This window comes from Lagopus leucura, unplaced genomic scaffold, assembly GCF_019238085.1.
Source record: "Lagopus leucura isolate 7727_CA_CO unplaced genomic scaffold, USGS_WTPT01 Super-Scaffold_100057, whole genome shotgun sequence".
Lineage (NCBI taxonomy): Eukaryota > Metazoa > Chordata > Aves > Galliformes > Phasianidae > Lagopus > Lagopus leucura.
This window is the reverse complement of record NW_024962303.1, coordinates 63,863-83,104: the sequence shown is the minus strand read 5'-3', so window position 1 is coordinate 83,104 and position 19,242 is coordinate 63,863. Positions and strand designations below refer to the sequence as shown.

General features: G+C 64.7%; 3 protein-coding genes across 3 annotated transcripts in view; 1 reads left to right on the top strand and 2 right to left on the bottom strand.

Annotated features, from left to right (window-relative positions):
• DGKK (diacylglycerol kinase kappa) overlaps positions 1-5,619 on the bottom strand; it is an 11,839-nt gene extending 6,220 nt beyond the window's left edge. Inside the window, exons 1-8 of the mRNA XM_042886474.1 lie at positions 5,422-5,619; positions 2,517-2,627; positions 2,357-2,437; positions 2,109-2,213; positions 1,702-1,834; positions 1,490-1,596; positions 1,293-1,418; positions 1,112-1,214 (exon numbers count right to left, since the gene is read on the bottom strand). Of these exons, the coding sequence (XP_042742408.1) occupies positions 1,112-1,214; positions 1,293-1,418; positions 1,490-1,596; positions 1,702-1,834; positions 2,109-2,213; positions 2,357-2,437; positions 2,517-2,627; positions 5,422-5,619 (964 nt within the window). The remainder of the gene's footprint in view (positions 1-1,111; positions 1,215-1,292; positions 1,419-1,489; positions 1,597-1,701; positions 1,835-2,108; positions 2,214-2,356; positions 2,438-2,516; positions 2,628-5,421) is intronic.
• A 2,121-nt stretch (positions 5,620-7,740) lies between these two features.
• SHROOM4 (shroom family member 4) lies at positions 7,741-15,103 on the bottom strand. Its single transcript, XM_042886475.1, is given in 11 exon segments — positions 7,741-8,091; positions 8,173-8,445; positions 8,834-9,005; positions 9,081-9,406; positions 9,408-9,456; positions 9,675-10,181; positions 10,277-10,338; positions 10,434-12,081; positions 12,339-12,470; positions 13,255-13,406; positions 14,974-15,103. Coding segments are annotated over 11 exon segments (3,717 nt in total). The 5' UTR covers positions 15,100-15,103; the 3' UTR covers positions 7,741-7,821.
• Positions 15,104-15,288: 185 nt separating this feature from the next.
• On the top strand, positions 15,289-18,950 carry BMP15 (bone morphogenetic protein 15). Its single transcript, XM_042886443.1, has 2 exons — positions 15,289-16,904; positions 17,587-18,950. Exons 1-2 carry the CDS (start codon positions 16,559-16,561, stop codon positions 18,351-18,353), a joined length of 1,113 nt encoding a protein of 370 aa, XP_042742377.1. The 5' UTR covers positions 15,289-16,558; the 3' UTR covers positions 18,354-18,950.
• Positions 18,951-19,242: the final 292 nt, after the last annotated feature.

Here is a 19,242-nt window from a genome sequence, read left to right as displayed (position 1 = left end):
GGGATGGGATGGGATGGGATGGGATGGGATGGGATGGGATGGGATGGGATGGGATGGGATGGGATGGGATGGGATGGGATGGGGAAAGGCAGAGAGATGGGGTTGGAGATGGAATGAAGATGAGGTGGGATAGGATGGAGATGGGGAATGAGGATGGAATGGAAATGGGGAAGGAGATGGGATGGGGATGGGAATGGAGAAGGAGAGGAGGATGAGACATAGATGGGATGGGATGGGATCAGATGGGGATGGGAAAAAGCGTGGGCATGGAGATGGGGTTGGGAATGGAAGGGAGATGGTATGGGATAGAGACAGAGATGGGAACGAGGATAGGAGTGGAGATGAGAGGAAGATGGGAATGAGGATGGAGTGGACATGGGGAAGGAGATGGGATGGGAAAGGAAATGGGGCCAGGGACAGGCGAGGCTGTGCCAGGGCAGCACACAGGCCAAATTTGGTTCTTCCAGCACTGCCCCTGCAGGCACAGTGAGTCAGCGGGCTGGCTCCTGTCCCCAAGCTGCAGCCACTGCAATGGGCACAGAGGGGTCCGTCCCTCACTGCAGGGACTGACCCAGCACAACCAGGTGGGAATCCCCACCCAGATTCAGTGGCATTCGGTGGCCCTGGAGAACAGCCACTGCCAAAAGCTGCCACGTCCCCCCCAACTCTGCAGATGACTCAGGGAGGTTGGCAGCCGGCAGCATGCTTTTAAAGAAATGAGATGGGGAATGCAATGTGCCCGCAGCACAGCATGGAAGGGGCTGGCCTGCAGCCGGCTCAGGGACACCTCGGCCGCCCCATTCCCAGTCCCTGGGTTGGATGGAGCAGACACGGCTCTGAGGAGGGAGGAGAACCGCGTGACGGTTGCCCTGACAGCATCTCGATGAGTAACGAGCAGCAGATGAGCCACCGGCTGAGCGGAGCGGTGGAAATCATTAAAGAACACGAGAAGGAATATCCAGAGGAGAGGAACAGATTTCGCTTGGCTGAGGCCAGCTGGACCCCTCCGGATAGGGAAGCAGATAGGGTGAGGGAAGCGGTGTGGGAACATCCCTGGGTGGCATTCGTTCTGGAACCTACTGATGGCACGGTGCGTCCCCTCCCGACTCACCATCCGAGTCGATGCTGTTCAGGGCGGTGGGTGGGATGATGGACACTTTGTACTGCCCCAGGGGGCACCTCTTGCCAAACTGCTCCTTGCAGGCACTGTGCACCTGGGGGCATTTGTGTTAGCTGAGGGACGACCCACAGCCTGGCTGTCCCCATGGGATGCAGGGGGCACACGTCCTTACAATGGCTTTGCACCACAGGCACCTCCAGTCCTGCAGCCTCCGCACGCTGCCGCAGGTCCGGTCGCAGACGGCACAGCGTGCGCTCACGGGCAGGTTCCCCTCCAGCCACTGGTGAGGCATGGCCACCTGCGGGCAGGGACAACCATCAGTCCCCACGTCGTGCCCAGTGACGGCGGCCCCGCAGTGGGGATGCTCACCCCGTCCTCGTCCTCGATGATCTCGCTGCCGATGGACGCCAGCGTGGTCCACTTGCAGTTGTTGGTGGCTCTGACGGCGCAGCGCTTGTGCGCTTTGAACTTGCACACTTGTGGGGTATGGAAGAGCGGGTGAGGGGCGAGGACGGCCCCTGACCCCACCTTTTCCCCCTCTCCCTCCCCCCATATGGCCCAGGGAACCCCTGGGTGCCCACCTTCACAGGAGAGGCCGTGGGAGGTGACCCCTGAGAGCGCCTCGCGGCACACGTTGCAGAAGGTGGGTCTGGCATGGGAGCAGGCGTACCAGTTGTGCATGCCCGAGAAGTGTTCCATGTTGAACTGCGTGGCCTGTGGGGCACAGCCCAGCTGCAGCCACGGCCCTGTGACTCCCTGGGCCCCCCCACATCCCAGTGACCCTTCCCAGCATCCTGCTATCCCAGCCATCCTTCCCGACAACACAACATCCCTGCAGTCCTTCCCAGCATCCCGCTATTTCAGCATCCCAGCATCTCACAGTCCCTTTGGTCCACCATCCCGATATCCCGACAGACCCTCCCAGTATCCCATCATCATGGCACTGCCAGCCCTGGGGACCCACTGCCTGACCCCACAGCCATCCCACCTCGTGAATCTCCCACTTCTGCACTGACTTCAGGGCCCCAATCCAGTCCTCCATCTCTTTACGGTTCTCGGCACATAGGATGAGCTTGCGGAACGGCGTGATCACCTGCGACGAGCCACAGTGCCACAGCCCATTGCAAGGCCACCCCACAGAGAGCCGAACCCCACGGCAACCCACCTGAACCCCATGGCAGCCCGCCCAAACCCTACAACAGCCCACCCAAACCCCACAGAAAGCCTCCGCCTCACTGTGAAGCTGTTGTTAATGTTCTTGGTGCTGGTCTCAGCCACGCTGGCGTCAGACAGATCCACCTCATCAAAGATCAGGGACTGTGGGAACAAAGCAGGGCTCAGTACTGCTGCAAACCCAAACCCAGCTCAGCGGGGGCTCAGAAACCCCCCAGCCCACCTTAGCATCCTTGGCATAATAGAGCGTCCGGCCTCGCAGCTTGAAGTATCTCCGCTTCCACCTCTGGAAGGAGCTCGTCTGTTTCAGCAGCAGCCCCTCCTTCACACTCTTCTGTGGGGACATGGGGACATCAGCTCCCAGGACCCCCACCAAGTGATATGGGATGGCAATAATGATCACGGGGACAGGAGGATGCACGGTGATGATGAGGGAACATTGGAGAATCCTGATGGTGACGGGTATGGGGGTGCAGGGGGCTTGGGGTGGTGATGGAGGGACACGGGGTGTCACGGTGATGTGAGGAGAGGGGCATGGGGGGCTTTATGACAGGAAGGAACGTTGGGCTGTGGGAAGTTGCAATGGTGAGGAGTGGGGGATACGGGGAGATGTTGGGGGGCTCCTGGTGGGGGGAGAAGTAAGGGGACACGGTGAGCTCCTAATAATGAGAAGCACGGCACATGGGGACCTCCTGGTGCGCAGGGGGATGCAGGGGGCTCTGGGTGGGAAGGAGCAGGGGGGAAACGGGGGGATCCTGATGCTCGGAAGCAGGGGTTGCAGCATGGTGCAGGCACAGCAGGGTCGGAGCCAGCACTGCAGCCCAGCTCGGCGTGGCTGGGGGCCAGGCGGGCAGCACGATCCTGCAGGGCGGGTGCCAGCACCGCAGCGGGAGCAGCTCTGAGCGATGCAGGGTTCGGGCAGGATGTGACCTGGCTGCTCAACCCGAAAAGCAGAGCCCTTTCCATCCCCACCCCCAGGTCGAAACACCCCAAATCGGAGCAAAAAGCCCCAAAAGAAAGAGGAGGAGAGGGGGCTCGGCACGCATCACAGCACCAACCTGCATCTCACCAGCATCACCCCATGGGCACGCAGAGGGATCTGCCGGGTCTGACCCCGCACCACCAGAACGCCAGTAGGGTTGGGGCTGCGGGTGGCTGCAAACCTTATCAGCTGTGCAACACGATGGGCCCTTCCGGGCTCGGCCCCAGCCGTGCACCCCAACGCAGTGCCCTGCAGCCCTGCAGCCCCCAAACCCCGGCGCTGTGGGAACCCCTGCAAGGTTTCAGTGCCGGTGCCTGAAAAGGGGCTGCAGAATTAATGGAGGATGGCGATGCAGTGTGTGCAGAACGGAAAATGCGTCGGGGTGAGGCACCCCGCAGACATCCGGCTGCTGGCAACAGGCTATCTCAGTGGCCCAGGCACTGCCACCCCATCCCCTCACGTCCCTGCAGGCTGGGAGCAATGTGGGGCACTGGGGCACAGATGGGCTCTGGTGCCGATGGTATCCCGTGAACCTGAGATGCTGTCCCTGTGAGCTGACCAATGGAGCTCCCAGGGGGGGATCAGGGTGTCTCCATGGGGGGAACTCAGAGCACGCAGGGGACCCCAAAGTGTACAGGAGGACTGCAAAGCAGACAGGGGATGTCATGATCCCCTTTGGGGAACCCAAAGCAGGTGGGGCAGCCCCAAAGAACACAAAGGACCTCATGGCGTGCAGAAGGACCCCAAAGCACATAGTGGCCCCCCAAAGCATGCAGGGAGACCCCGAAGCACACAAGGGGGCCCCAAGGTGACCTCAGAGCATGCAGGGGGACTCCAAAGCATGCAGAAGACCCCAAGGCATGAGGGGGAGTGCAAATCATATAGAGGGTCCCCAAAGCATGCAGCTGACTTAAGAGCATGCAGAGGACCCCAAGGGGCACGGGGGACCTAAGGGCCTGCAAGCGATCCCCTAAAGAACATAGGGGGCCCCAAAGCACAAAGAGGGACCCCCAAAGTGAGCAGGGGCACATAGAGCTGCCTCAAGCACACAGGGGGACCCCAGAGTAAACAGGCAGCTGCCAGCAGCTCTCAGAGATGATTTGCAGCCCAGCACCTCTGCGGTGACGCTTCTCAGCCCAGCGCCACCAGTGCTGTCCCCTGGGTTACTCCAGCAGGTGACACCCCAGGACTGCTCTGCCAGTGGTGGGGGACGTTCCCGTCCCCAGTTTCCCATTGATGCCCACAGCTCTCAAGGGAACCGGCAGCCCTCAGCCCCAGTGAGGAGGAGGAGGAGGAGGGGGTGGCAGCAACCCCCCTCCTGTACTGGGGCCATTCAGCCCTGCAGGGGCACCTGCGCCTGGCAGCTGTCATTGTCACTGAGCACAATGGCCTCAACGCCTCCGCGCCAGGGCCGGCACAAAGCGCCCCACGGGGAGCCCCGCAATTACAGCCCACGAGTTGGGGTGTGGGGGACGGGGGGCTGGGATGGATGGGGGTGGAGGCAGGGCTTTGGCAATTGGGGTGCACGCTGATGGGGGTGGACGCAGCACGGATGGGGATGGGACGTCCGCCCTGTCCTGTCCCCAGGAGAGACATCAGCACCATATGGGGGCACGCCGAACCCCAAGAGGTGGGGTGGAAACCCTAAAACCTCAGCAGCCCCCTGTTATCAGCAGCAGGGATGGCTGAGGACACCCAAAAATAGGTCTCCCCTCCTCGCTGCTAAACCAGGCATCTCTCGGGAACCACTGGGTTCTCCCTTATTAACTCTGTGCTAATTAGGACTGTGGGGTGCTGCCCCCCCCCCATTTGGCTGCATGGTGGCCACGCTGGATGCCATACGTGCTCCCTTTCCAGCACTGCCTCCTGCGTGGTGAAGTGCCAGATGCTGCCAACCAGCCAGGGGGACAAGGGGACCCCACAGCACCACCACGCACAGCACAGAGCCAGCGATCCCAAACAGCACCGGGGGCTCTGCCACCCCCAGACCCACACCGGCCTCCTGTCCCCATAGCAGCACCCCATATTTCCATCGGACCTACCAAACCGTCACGCCACACACAAGCTGCCAACCCGTAACCACGGCAGGGAGGAAATAAAACGAAGATTTGGGATCGGGGCTGACAGGAGGTGGGGGTCCCCTCACCTTGCTCCGCATCTGGCCCGAGGTGGACACCTTCCGGATGAGTTTGTGGGTGCTGCCCTCCTGCTCGCCCTCGCTGTCTGACGATTCCTCACCGCCCGCCTCGGGGGACACAGGGGACAGCTTGTCCGAGTCCAGGGATGACACGGATTCCCGTGCCTGCCGCAGGAACAGGTCGCCGGCCACCAGCTTCTCGGCCATCTTCAGGGGGGTGGGGGGGGGACAGCCCTGAGGTGGGGAGATGGAGCCCTGAAATGGGGCACAGAGCCCCCGCGAGGTGGGAATCCATGGGGACGGTGCCATTGGGGTGCACAACTTCTCCCATTCCATGTAACGTTTTTCCTCGTTTTGGTGCCCCATTGCTTGGTCCCCCCCGGTGACGTTGGGGTGCTGCCCCCCCCCCCCCCCCCCTCGGGCCCCCCCCCCCCCCGGGGGCCGGGCCCCGGGGGGGGGAGGGGGGGAAGGGGGGGGGGCTCTCCCACCTCAGGAAGGGATGAGGAGCTTCCAGGGTGAGATGGGGGCTCCCCATATGGAGTGTGCGTGGGGGGGGGCACCCACCTGGCTGCACCACGGGGCACCCACTGCAGCCCCCCACCTCCCCCACATGCTCTGCTTCCTCCCCTCCGAACACCAAGCGTGGGCTGCCGATTTATGATGGGATGGGGGGAAGGGGGAGGGGGGGACCAAAGCAGCAGCACCGCAGTGCAGCCCCCCCACCGTTCTCCCCCCTCTCAATCCAACCGCAGATCCGCGCACCCGAACCGCTCCCCCCCCCCCAACCCCATCCACCTCCCCCCCATTTAAAAACCCACGGCACGCACCTTTGCAGCCGCCGCCGATGCCGATGCCGGCGCAAGGACGCTGTGCACCCCCCGGCCCCCCCCAGCACGACGCCTCTGCACGGCAGCCCCGGCCCAGCCCCTGCGCTGCAAGCCCCAGCCTGCACCGGCTGCCGCTCTGCCGCTCCGCCGCTCTGCTGCGCTGCGCTGCGCCGCGCGCGGGCGGCCCACGCGCGGCCCCGAGCACGCGCGCACACGCGGCGCCGCGCACATGCGTGTGCACCGCCCACGTGGAGCGGGGCGCGTGGAGTTGGGGAGGCGGAGGGGGACGCGCGTGGGAGCGCGGGGATCCGCATCCCCCCACGCGTGCACGGGCGTGGGGAGCGCGGGGAGGTGCCGGGCACGTGCGTGTGCATCCATTCACCTGTGCGTGCACGCTCGTGCACGCGTTCACGTGTGAGCGCGCATTCGTCTGTGCGTCCGTTCACCTGGCTGCGTGCGCACGCGTGTGCATCCGCTCACTTTTCTCCCCGCGCGTGCCCCCACGCGACCGGCCGTGTGTCCGTGCGGATGCTCACACGCGTGTCCACGCACCCACCCGCGTGTCCTCGCTCACCCGTACGGCCGTGCGTTGCGTTCGGCTGCGCTCTGAGCCCCGCTCACCTGCGCTCACCCACGCGCGCCCAGCCGCCCGCCCCCCCCGCGTTTCCTCCCCACGCACCGCCCCACGCGTGACATCTCCCCGCGGGTGCCACCCAGCGGCCGGCGCTGCCCTCGCAGCGTGGGGACACCGCGACCCCCCCAGCCCACCTCGACCTCCCCCCCGGGGCCGCTGTCCCCAGTTCAGCCCGGCGACATTGAGGACATCTGGGGACGCGGTGACAAAACACGCAGGACACCGTGGGACAGTCGTGCAGCGGCTGCTGCTCTTTTAGTGTGTGACAGGCACCAGGGCACCGCGTCCCCTCTCCGGGGGGACAGCACTCTTTGGTCCTAGCAGTGACCCCGCGCACGGCACCCCAAAATGTTCCCCACGTCCCCCCTCCTGCAGAACCCCTGTGCAAAATGAGCGTGGAGGGGACAGGCGGACAGTAGGGACAGATGGAGGCAGAGGGACTAAGTGCTGTTTGGGGACACCGCGGCGCAGGCAGAGTTGGGGACGGGAGCCCCGGTTTGTCCTTGGGGGAATTTTTTCCCCATATTCTTCCCTTCCGGTGCGGGTGACATTGCTGCTCAGTGTCCCCATGGGCAACGGGGACACAGAACCGAGGGACCGGGGCCATTGTTCCCAACACAATGGGGAGGAAGAGGAGGCCGCATTCCTCTGCCTCCGGACAGACCAGACGGACTCACAGAACCGGACAGAACAGATGGACAGGAGGACAGAGGGCTTAACCCTTTGAGGCACGGGGTTGAAGGCACACGGCGGGACGGGGGACACGGTGACACCCATCCCATGTGTCAAACGGTCAGCCTGGAGAATAAATATGTGAAAAAATAAACGAGATGGATGGGTGGATGGATGGGTGGATGGATGGGTGGATGGATGGATGGATGGATGGATGGATGGATGGATGGATGGATGGATGGATGGGTGGATGGATGGACGGATGGACGGACAGGGCTAGCAGCTGGTAGGCGCCTGGCCGAGGCTCTCCCGCAGGCAGCGCAGCTGCTCCTGCCCCAGCTTGATCTTCTCATCCAGCTCGCGCTGCTCGGCCGTCAGCGCCGACTTCATCTTGATGAAGTGCCGGTAGTCCTGCAGCTGCTCGGGGGGCAGATAGCGGGCCACCATGGCCCCCACCGCCTCCTCCCGCCGCCCCACGTGCTCCCGCAGCTCCTTGGCGTCCTCCAGCTGCGCCGCCAGCAGCCGCTGCTTCTCCCGCAGGGCCACCTGCAGTCGACACCCAAAACATGAATCCCACGGCGCCGCCGCAGCCCGACCCCATGCGCCACCGCCGCTCCCATTGCACACCTTATCCTCGGAGGCGGCGTGCGGCCCCAGAGCGCTCAGCGCGTTCTCCACCCGCGCCAGGCGGCCCGAAAGGGACAGCAGCAGGTTGACCACCTTGTCCAGATCCCCCACAAAGAGGCGGTACTTGTCGAACTCGCCCGGCGTGCAGAGCGCCTGCAGGCGGGCCGCCACCTCCTCGCCCAGAGCCCCGTTGGCGCTGATGTCCTCCTGCAGGCCCCGCTGTGCCTCCCGCAGCACCGCCAGCTTGCGGCTCAGGCTCTCCACCAGCTGCAGCTGTCAGGGGGACGGGGACAGATGGGTTTGGGGACCAACAATGGGGAACAGGGATGCCGGCACGTGGATGGAGCCGTGCAGTCAGCACTCTTGCATAGATCAGGGATGCAGCAAGCATTATTGCATGGATGGAAGCATGCAGCCGGCATCTTTGTACAGATGGAGACATGCAGCTGGCATCGCTGCATGGATGAAGGCATGCAGCTCCCATCCTTGCATGGACAGAGGCACGCAGCCAGAATCCGTGCATGGATGAAGAGCAGCCTTGCAGAGTGAAGGGATGCAACCAACATCCTCGCACAGATCTTTGCACCCTGCAGCCAGCATTCCTGCACGAATGGAGCAGTGCAGCCAGCATCCTCCACCAAGAAACCCCCATCCCCGTTACCTTTTTCTCCACCAGCTCTCGCTCCAACTCCTCCTCCTCCTCTGAGCTCCCCTCCGCCACCTCCGGCAGCTCCTTCACCTTGCCCAGCAGCTCAGCTTTGCCATAATATGCTGCGTAGGAGGGGGGGCTGTCGGCGGCCCCGGAGGGAGGCGAGATGGGCTCAAAGCCCTGCCTGTGGGCACAGGGACTCAGTGATAGGGACTCCACCATCCCCACGCTCCCAGGAGACACGGGCTGCCATCCCTACCTGTCCTGTGGCTCCTGGTGCCAATCCTGCTGGATCCGCTCCCTCCACGCCTGGCGATCCCCTGCTGCCAGCAGCTCTCCCATAACGGTGGCAGTGGTGACCGGAGGGGACACCAAGATGCCGGCCAAGGAGCGGTCCCTGCCTGCCACGTCCCACAGCAACTCCTCCGAATTCATGCGGCGGGGTTGGGGCCGCCCTCCCCGGGCGTTGGACCCCTCAGGGCTGCGGGAATGGGGTCTCCCTGGAGTGCCCATGGGGCTGGGAGTGGGCAGAGGGCACTCGCTGGACCAGCCCCGCTCCCGGCCCCGGCTGAGCCTTTGGGGGGGGGTCCTCCTGTTCCCAGGGGTCCTTCGATATTGAGCACTCTTCCCTGACCCTGTGGACACAGTGGTGGGAACATCACCGCACAGGGACATGCAGGGAGGGAACGCAGAGGCCAGGGACCCCCTCCCCATCTGCAAACCCCCCACAAGGGAACCCCCTGCGTCCCACCCAAACCAAGTGGCGGAGATGCTGACACCATCCTCCAAAGGACGGTGCGGTCCCCAATCCCCAAAAGTGAGGAGGTGGCCCTGGGGTCCCCACAGCGCCCACCTGCAGAGCTCAGCTTCGGGTTCCGGCATCCCACGGGGGCGGCCAGGGGGGGTCTCAGCAGCGAGGCTGCGCGTCCGCTGCCGCACGGCTTCAGCAATGCTACGGGATGGTGGCAGGGCCGTGCCGGATCCGGAGCCGTTTTTGGGGTGCTGCGATGCTCGGCGCAACCTGTACTGCTCCCAGTTGGGTGGAGGCGGGCGGGGGGGCGGGGGACCCTTTTTTTTGGGTAAACCCGGAGCCTCTGATTGCACCCGGAGGAAGTCCTTGCGGGCACGGGGGCTGGAGGGCTCCAGGTTGAGGTGGCTCTCAGAGAAGGCTCGGCCCCGCAGCGGGCGGTGCAGGGGCTCTGGGGGGGGCTCGGGGGAGCGGGGCGGCCGCTCACCATCCCAGGACAGGTCGTGCGTGGACGTGGTGCGGTAGCAGGGCGGCCACTCGGGCTCAGAGCTCTCAAAGCAGGGCCGGAAGGGGCCGAGCCGCTGGAAGCCTGGTTTGTAGTGGGTGAGCTCACTGGGGAGAAAAAGCATCCAGTCAGCCCTCGATCGTGCCCACCCCTTTGCATGCGTGGTGGTGCGTGCAGCCCCCCAAACCCCGCACTGGCTCACCCAATGGACTGGCTGGTTTTCCTGCTTATCGCTGGTGGTTCCCACTCCTCCAGGGGAAATTCCTGCGTGGGGATGGAGAGGCGGCAGGAATCAAGTAGGATCCAGCAAGCCGGGACCCGATGCTCAATCCCAAATCCCCAAAGCACGGCTCACTCACCGGCATAAAGGCCTTTCGGGGTGCCCAGGCGCCGCTCTCATCCCGTGGCATGCAGCAGCAGTCGGGGCAGCGTGCCCATGGGTGGCAGCGGTAGGCATGGCCGCGGGGCAGCAGCGCAGGGCACATCTCCCCGGTGCAGTAGCGGCAAGGTTCGTGCATCCCAGGGGGAGCTCCATAGGGATAGGGGAAGCCCCGCAGATACTCCAGCTCGCCGTGCCTCGGCAGCACTTTGTAGTAGGGCTGCTGCTCCCGGCAGCACTCGCTGTAGGGTCCAGATACGCGGTGAGCGTCACGGTGCTCAGCGGTTGGGAAAGGGTCGGGCTCGGCCGCTTTTGGGGGTTTTCCATGCCAGGCGGGTGTGGGGCGGCTGCTCTCCTCAAAGAATCTGCGGCGGTCAGCAAAGGGCAGGAGGACGGCTTCCTCTGCACCCTGGTGCTCACGGGGACTGGGCGAGCGCTGCGGCTGCAGCTTGCGCTCCGGAGACCAACGCCAGCGGCCCCGGCTGGGTGCCACTCGTTCAACTTCGGGGCCTGGCAGCGTGTCCCCCACGCAGCTCCTACCGTCCTCGCTGGGTGCAGGGCTTGGTGAGCCCTCTGTGGGTTCCTCCGCCTCCTCCACGGGCTCCTCGCCCCGGGGTTGCGCTCCAGGTCCCCGGCTCTTTTGCAGCTGAGCTTTGCGCCGCTGGATCTCGTTACGCAGGTTGGTGGCGAAGCGTTCGCTGCGGCGCCGAAAGTGAGCTGAGCGGTTTGGGGGACCCCCACCACGCCGACCCCCTGCCCGCTGCTCCTCGGCCAGGCCCTCGGTGCTGGGTGCGGGGCTGAGCCCTCCTGGCCCACGGGGCTCGGCGTGCAGTGGGGATGTGGTCCAGCGGTGGTTATCAGGTGCCGGGGACGCAGGCGATGCCCGCCCGCTGCCGGCGCTCACGTGGAGGGCGCGGAGCTGGGAGGCCAGCAGCTGCTCAGGCGCGCTGTGACGATGGCCTTGCAGAGGGGACAGCAGCACGGGGTCCCCCGCCGTCTCCATCCCTGCATCTGGCACACGGTGCGTGCTGCTCTCTGGGTAGGACCGATCCCCGCCGTCCCCAGCGCAGCGGTCAGGGTGGGAGCTCAGCATGTAGTACTGATCAGCGGAGAGGTGCTCCCTGGGGGGACACGTTGCTGGCATCCTCCCGCTGCTCCCCTCGCCTTCTTTGTCCCGCTGGCACAGGAAAGTGTCGGAGATCCACCTCCCCTGGGCGTGCAGCGGGGTGGCGGGCACCGACACGCGGCAGCGGTCCGTGCTGCTGGCTGGGGATGCCCGCAGGCTGTCCCTGCGCACCGGGGGCTGTGGGGGCACGGGGTGCCGAGCCGTGTGCCTCGTTTCCGCTCCTTCAGCGCCTGTCTGCAGGTAGCGTGGGTCTGGGGGCTTGCAGGGACCCTCAGGGCCGGCGGCGTCCTCAGGGCGCAGGGATAAGGCGCAGTCTGAGGTGTTGGAGCTGGCTGAGAAGGAGCTGTAGGCTGAGTCTCGCTTGCTGTGGTGCTCAACAGGCGATGGGGTGCCCTCGTAGTAAGTGTGGCCGGGCTGATCCAGGCTCTCCATGCTCCCGATGGAGCTGCTCCGGTCCGTGCTGCAGTGCCGGGACAGCGGGTTCCACTGCAGGGACAGCTCGCTGCCGGCAGCGTCACGGTGCCGTCAGTGTCCCCGAAAGGGAGCATACAACCCCCAGGTTCAAGTCAGCACAACGGCTGCCCAGGGGACATGGGGAATGCGTGGCACCGGGACTCGTCACCTCCTGGCTGCCTCCGGCACAGCCACCACCCCTTCCTGCCAGCAGTAAACAGGGCAGTGGCGAACCGGCGTTGTGGGGCAGCCTGGGGACCCCCTCCCCATCCTCCCCCTAGTTGGGACCCCTCCGTGTTTTCTCACCTGACATCACAACCCGAGGGCCAGGAGAGGCTGAAGGCATCGGGGGGGCAGTGCATGGCCGGGGCGTCGGGGCGGATTTCGGCGAGCTTGGCCATGTGCCAGGAATGGGGCCGGAGGACGGGCACGCTCCTCCTTGCCAAGAGCAACAGCGGGAGAGGACAAGAATGGGGAGGAAGCCGGGCCGAGGAACCGGGGCTGAAGTCACTTCCTATGGGGTTTCCTGCCCACCCCCACACCCCCAGGCCAGCGCCCATCTAAGGGGGACAGCAGTGATGGGGGGGGACCACAGGGGTCCCAGGTATGGCACACAGGGTTCTGGCACAGGGCACGGCTGAACGTTCTCCTCCCATGCCCAGAACAAGTTCAGCCCTCTTGGCTTCAGCTGCTGGACCCTGTTGAAGGGACAGCGGGGACACCTCTGTGCCCCCCATCCCAGACCCTCCTAAGTGTTCCCATATGGATAGCAGGGCTGATGCCACTCCCTGCGCTCCACAAATGCCATCTGCCAGCCCCAGCATCCATAGGGGCTGTCCCACTCCCCAGGGCTTGGTATGAAGGGAATGGAGTCTGAGGGGCGGGCACGGGGGTCCCTTACCCCACCCCCTGACACCCTCAAACTCACCATGGATGAGGCTGCGCCCCAGCGGCGGCACGGCCCAGGACCCTCTGTGCCCCCCAGCGCTGCAGCCTGGCTGGGAGCAGCCGGCAGAGTGGCTGCAGGGGGGGTTGGGGGGGCCGGCACTGCCTCTCCTTCCTTCCCCAGGCAAGCAGGAAGGGAGAGCTCGGAGATACCGCCCAGAGAGGGGGCGGTGAGCAAGGGACACCAGGCTGGGATCTGCCCACCCCACTGCAGGGACCAGGAGTGATGCTAGGGGTCACCCCACACCCAGAGCCCCTTCCCCATCCCCGTGCCAACCTGCGGACGATCATCTTGAGGGTGCGGTAAGAGCCCTTGATGAGGATGAGGGCTTCCTGGCGGGAGCCGTACAGGGGGGTCCCGCTGATGTTCACCAGCTCATCGCCGGGCTGCAGCCTCCGGGACAGTGCTGCCTTCCCCCCGTCCTCCACCTGGGTAAGAGACAGGCATCAGGGCAGCACCATCCCAAAAGCTGCCCCCTACACCCCGATGGTGCCTTCAGCCCGAGCACCCTGCTGTGAATGCAAGGGATCCGCGGTGTCCGCCCCAGTCACATGAAATTCTGAGCTAAGAAAGGGCAGAGGGAAAGGAGGAGGGGGAAGAAAAATGTCCCGTCCCAGCAGATTCCCCTGCGGGCGCGGGCAGCACAAGGGCTCTTTGTGCCAGTCACCCATAGGGGCTTCATTCCCAGCCCCGTAAGGATGCTGCTCTGCTGCCCGCCTGCGGGTTTAAGGGTAAAACAGCCAGCACGGGGCTCTGCACCCTTTCCCGGAGGGCTCCACGGGGACCCCAAAGCCACCTATGGGGTGACACGCCACCGCCAGCCGCCCACCCTGCCCGCGGGCTCCCCACCCTGCCCGGCAGAGGAACGGGCTCTGCGCACAGCGCCCTCAGCGCCCGCCTGGGTGGCTGCCAGCCCCACTGCCGGGGGCCCCCCGCCGCTCCCCGGCACCCCCAGGGGCAGAGCTGGGGGACCAACAGGCAGCGCAGCACCCGCCGTGCCGGGCAGCCGAACCGCAGCGTTCACTCCGGTCCCGGATGGTGGCACCAAGTCGGCCGGTGGGAATACCTGCTGGAACCCACCGCAGGACAGGACCCACACGGCCGGACCCCCTCCATCCTTCCTCCAGCGTGGGGGCCCGGGGCCCCCCATTCCGCCGGCACGCACGCTCCTCGGCCGGCTGCGGGCGCCCCGGGGGACCCTCACTGAATGCACAGAGCGCTGGAACAAGCCCCCTTTGTCTGCACTGCACACGCGGCGGTGGCGGGGGCCGGCACGGCGAGGACCCCCCCTCTCGATTCCCGCAGCAGCAGGACGCGTCCCCGGGGTCCCGATCCAGACTCGGGGCACAGTGGCTCTCAGCCCCGCGGTGACACCCCTGGGGCACAGGGCAGGGACAGGAGCCACTTTTCCAGCTCCCCCGGCCAGACCACGCTGCAGCGGGGCGGGATGGCCCTGGGTACATTGGGAGGGACAAACTGGGGGGGCACGAGCGAAGGGGACGGGGCTGACCCCCTGCCATGCATTTGGGGTGTCCCATGGGTGCTGCACGACTCCAGCGGGGGCGATGCCAACCGATCCCAAAAAAGTGGGGACAGCAACAGAGCGAGGGACAATTGCAGGGCGGGGGGGGGGGGGGGGGGCCAGGAGAAGGGGAGCGCAGCTGCCAGCGCCCCCGCCGACAAACCCCGATCTCCAGCGCGGACCCTTGGCGGATGGGCCAGGAGCGGGGTCGGAGGGACCCCAACTTCCCCCAAAGTCCCATCTCGAGGATATGGAGGCAGCATAGAGGGGACACACGGGTGCCCCCCCCGTCCCGGCATCGCCTTCCTTTGGGGTGGAGGGGTGCGGGGGCGGCCGCCCCCCCGCCAGCCCAACGGATGTGCCGGAGGAATTTCCTCCCGCTCCCTGCGCTCCGCCCTCCCTGCCCCCGGGGGGAGCCCTGGGAAGCGGGGAAAGAGAGTCGTAGGGGGGGGAGACGGGACCCCCGATCTTACCTTGGAGACGATGAGGGGCTCGCCGTGCTCCAGCCCCCCCCGCAGCGTGAAGCCCCACGGCGCGCCGCCCTGAAGCTGCACATGCACCAACTGCACGGCCCCGGGCCGGCCCTCGGCCCGCTCCATGGCCGCTACCGCCCCATCCCGGCACGGCTCGGCACGGCTCGGCACGGCGGAGGAAATGACACCCCCCCCCCTCCCTCCCCACCGCCCGCCTGGCTGGGGCGGAGCGCAGCCAGCCCCGCCCGGCACGGCTCGGCACGGCTCGGAGCCGTGCGCTGCGCTGGGATGGGAGCGGTGCGGCTCGGAGCGTCCCGGTACAACAAGGAGGGCTGGCACGGCGCGGCTCAGACATACACATGGCACATCGCGCTTGGCACAGTTTGGTTTGGCACAACGTGGCACAGCGTAGCCCTCCGTGGCACGGTTCAGCCCCGCGTGGCACGGTTTGGCACAGCTGAGCGCAGTTTGGCGCAGCGCACAAGCGAGCTTGGCGCGATGGGGCTTGGCACAGCTCAGCACAGTTTAGCTTGGCACGGCTCAGCTCGCAGCCTGTGCTGGACACCGAGGGGCGCAACCCACCGCGTCCCACCCAATGTCACCCGTTACCACGCCTGGGAGGGGATGGGTGACGCAACGCCGTCTGGCCCCCGCCCTGTCCCCCGGGATGTCACCCCACGTCCCCCCGGCAGCTCTGACTCATTGCCTCTTTGCCAAAACGGCTGCTCCAGCGGCTCCGAGCTGTCCCCACGCCACCGGGATTTGGGACACCCCACCCTCCCAGATGTCCCCACTGTCCTTGTGCCACTGCTGGCGGTCCCCGTCCTGTATCCCCCCTTGCCCTCTCTGTTACGCCACGTGGAGCCCACTTTGGGCAAGGAGATGTCCTGTCAGGGTGGCATGAGTGTCACTGGGTTTGGGGACGGTGTCCCCCATAAGGCTGTGCCTCAGGGGACCCCGCAGGTGACACAGCTGAGCCTGGTGACAGCTCAGGTACCACCTGGCTGTGCTGTGCTGTTGGGTTCTGGGTCCCTACATCCACGTGTGCCGCCACCCCTGGGCTCAGGGACGTCACCCCACCTCCCAGCAGGGGAAACTGAGGCACCTGGCCCCTATGAGCCCCCCAGGCTGGGCAGAACTGTGCTCTTTCCTCCATCCTGACCCCTCAGAGAGCTGGCACTGAGGAGGGAGAACTTAGATGTGATTCTCAGGGGGCTCCTGCCCCTTTAAGCCCTAATTAGGACCATGCCTTTAAAAAGTCCCATGGGCCCCAGCCCTCTTATCCTGCTGGACCAGGCCGGTGAGGAGCAGGTGGGCTGAGCAAGCTGGTCCTCCCACCACCCCACTGCACCCCTTCCCCACCCCGGCACTTTTAAGCCCCCCTCCCATTGCCAGGTTTTTGTCCAGCTGGCTTTGCCCCCTGCTTTGGGGGGTTTGGGTTTTAGCCCTGATCTTGCACTCTTTTTGCAGAGCCCCCCCTCTTCACCCTTTTTCTCTTTGTGCTGAGCTGAATCCTCTGGCATGGGTGCTGTAGCGTGACAGCACCCCGGGACCTCTTTCTGCTTTACCTCTGGGGGGGGAACACATGAAGCATGACCGCAGTGCTCCACTAATCCTGCTGTCACCTCACCCCCTGTCACCCACCATGGCTTTGCTCCGCCCCTTCACCGCCCTCCTCTTCCTCACCGTGCTGCTTTCCTGGGCTGCGAGCCAGACCCCCCCCTTGCCCCTCTTGCAAGCTCTGCGGGCGCAAGCGCCAGGTAGCCAGGGCTGGAGGGGGGGCGCAGCCAGTGGGCAGCCCCTGCGCTACATGCTGGAGCTGTACCGACGCGCTGCTGACCACGAGGGGCGGCCCCGGCGTGGCCGCAGTCTGAGCAGCAACACCGTGCGCCTGGTGCAGGCGGCTTCCCGTGGAGGACAGCCGTGGGCAGGTAAGGTGGTGGCAATGGGTGATGCGGGGTGTGGAGCTGGCGAGGTTGTTTTGAGTCCTGGAGTCGCTGCTTGGGTCTGTGCTGTGCCCTGGTGGAGCAGCACTTGGTTGTGAGATTTGCCCTTGGCTTGGGGGCAGTGCTGCTGCTTGGGTCTGTGATGCGTCCTGTGTGATGGCGCTTGGCCGTGGGGTCCCTCTTGGCTTGGAGACACTGGTCTGTTGTTTCTTGGGTCCTCCTGATGCCCTGTGAATAGTTTTCCCCTTGGCTTGGTAATGCTGTCTCTGCTTATGTCCTCACTGTGCCCTTTGGAAGCAGTGCTAGGATCCCCTCTCTGGCTTGGAGATGTTCTGTGTGGTCCTCTCTGTGCCTTGCGGAACACTTGGCCATGAGGTCCCCTTTGGTTTGGGGATGCTGTTTCTGCTCGGGTCATTGCCATGCCCTGTGGAGCATCTGGTCATGGGATCTCTCCTTAATTGGAGACACTGTCTTGTGCTCAATAAGGGCAAGGGCATCACTTGGTACTCATGCTGCAAGCACTGCTGGCTCTCCACTCCCATTGCAGTGCTGGCACAGGAGATGGAACCCCTCCCAGTTTCTTTGCCAAGGCCCCCAACACCCTGTTCTGGGCACAGTGAGGTGGGATGAGGTGATGCCCCACCTGACAGCTGCTTTCCTCCCGCAGGTCGCTGGTACATGCAGCCCCTCACCTACCGCCTGGGTGCCCAGCCTGAAGCTGAGCACCTTCTCCGTGTCACCGTGGCTTACCCTCAGAGCCTGCCACTGCCCCGCGGCCGCCTCCTGTGTGCCGTGGAGCTGCTGCCTGCTGCCAAAGCCCCGGCGGTCCTGCTCAGCCCCGCCGCCCCATCCCGCCACGGCTGGACCGAAGCAGACATCACCCCCTATTTACCCCCAGCAAATAGCAGCTCCGGAGGGGCGCTGACCCTGCGGCACATCTGCGTGCGAGCTGGTCGAGCCACCGCAGCCAACCCAGCGTCCCCTGCAGACCCTTTCCTCCTCCTCTTCCTCAATGACACCCGCAGCGGGACGCTACCGGAGCCTCAGCGCAGCCGACGTGAAGCAGGGACGCTTCTCCACGACCTGCCCAGCTACCTACGGGATGCTGGAGGGGACAAAAGCGATTGCTCCCTGCGCTCCTTCCCCGTCAGCTTTGCCCAGTTGGGTTGGGACCATTGGATCATCGCTCCCCATCGCTACAACCCACGTTATTGTAAAGGAGTGTGCCCGCGGCTCCTCCGCGACGGCTACCACGCGCCCAACCACGCCGTGGTGCAGAACTTGGTCCACCAGCTGGTGGATGCCAACGTCCCCCGACCCTCCTGCGTCCCCTACCGCTACAGCCCCATCAGCGTCCTGATGATCCAGCACGATGGCAGCATCCTCTACAAGGAGTATGAGAACATGATCGCAGAGTCCTGCACCTGCCGGTAACCTGTGCCCGGTGCTGGATTCTTCTTTTTTTTTGGATGTATTTTGATGCTCGGTGGGTGGTTGGTTGTGCTTTTTTGGGTTTTGTTTTTTTGTTTTTTGTTTTTTGATGGGGAGGGATTTGTCTCCACTCTGGTGCGATGCTCTGAGGGAAAGTTTTACAGTTTTATGGAAAACTTATATTAAAAAAAAAATTATGTAGGATTTTAAAGGTGGGAGCCTGCCCTTAGCATCCCTCTGTCCTGCACCGCTGTCTATTGTGGGGGCTGGAGCATGAAGCTGGTGGAGAGCGTGTCTCCATGCTGTCACCTGCACCCAAAGGACTCAGTCCCACGCACCCCAAGCCATCTTGTCCCTGGGTATTTTGGGGGCTCCCCCCGTTGCAGCCCCAATCCTGGCTTTCCTTGGGATGGCTACAGAAACTGGTGGGAGGTGGGGATGGCAGCGTCACCCCATTGCCTCTCCTTCTGTTGGTCCATGTGGGCTGGGCTCTGCTCTGAACCTGTCCTTGTTCCCAGAGGTGTCCCCCAGGCCCACAGCCTGGCTTTCCTCTATTTATTGCTGACTGTGTTAATAAATAAATTACTGAATTTTGCTGAAGCCCACCTCGGTGGCTCCTTTGTTCCCTTGCTGGTCTGTGGGTGTGCACCAAGCCCCAGCCACCTCCTTTTGTGTCCCCTACGCTTTTCCTTCTGCTGTGACATAAGGAGCCCCGCGTTCCCCTCCTCTCTCCGTGCTTTGGTCACTGCAATCCAGGTGGCAGCGTCAAGGAGTGTGCTTCCAGTCCGTGCAGAAGGTGGTGGAGCTGGGATACTGGGGTGGGTGGGCGCCCTGGGGCTTTAGTTCCTTCAATGGTGATGTGCAGGGAGCCCGGGGGCTGGCAGCGCGTTGC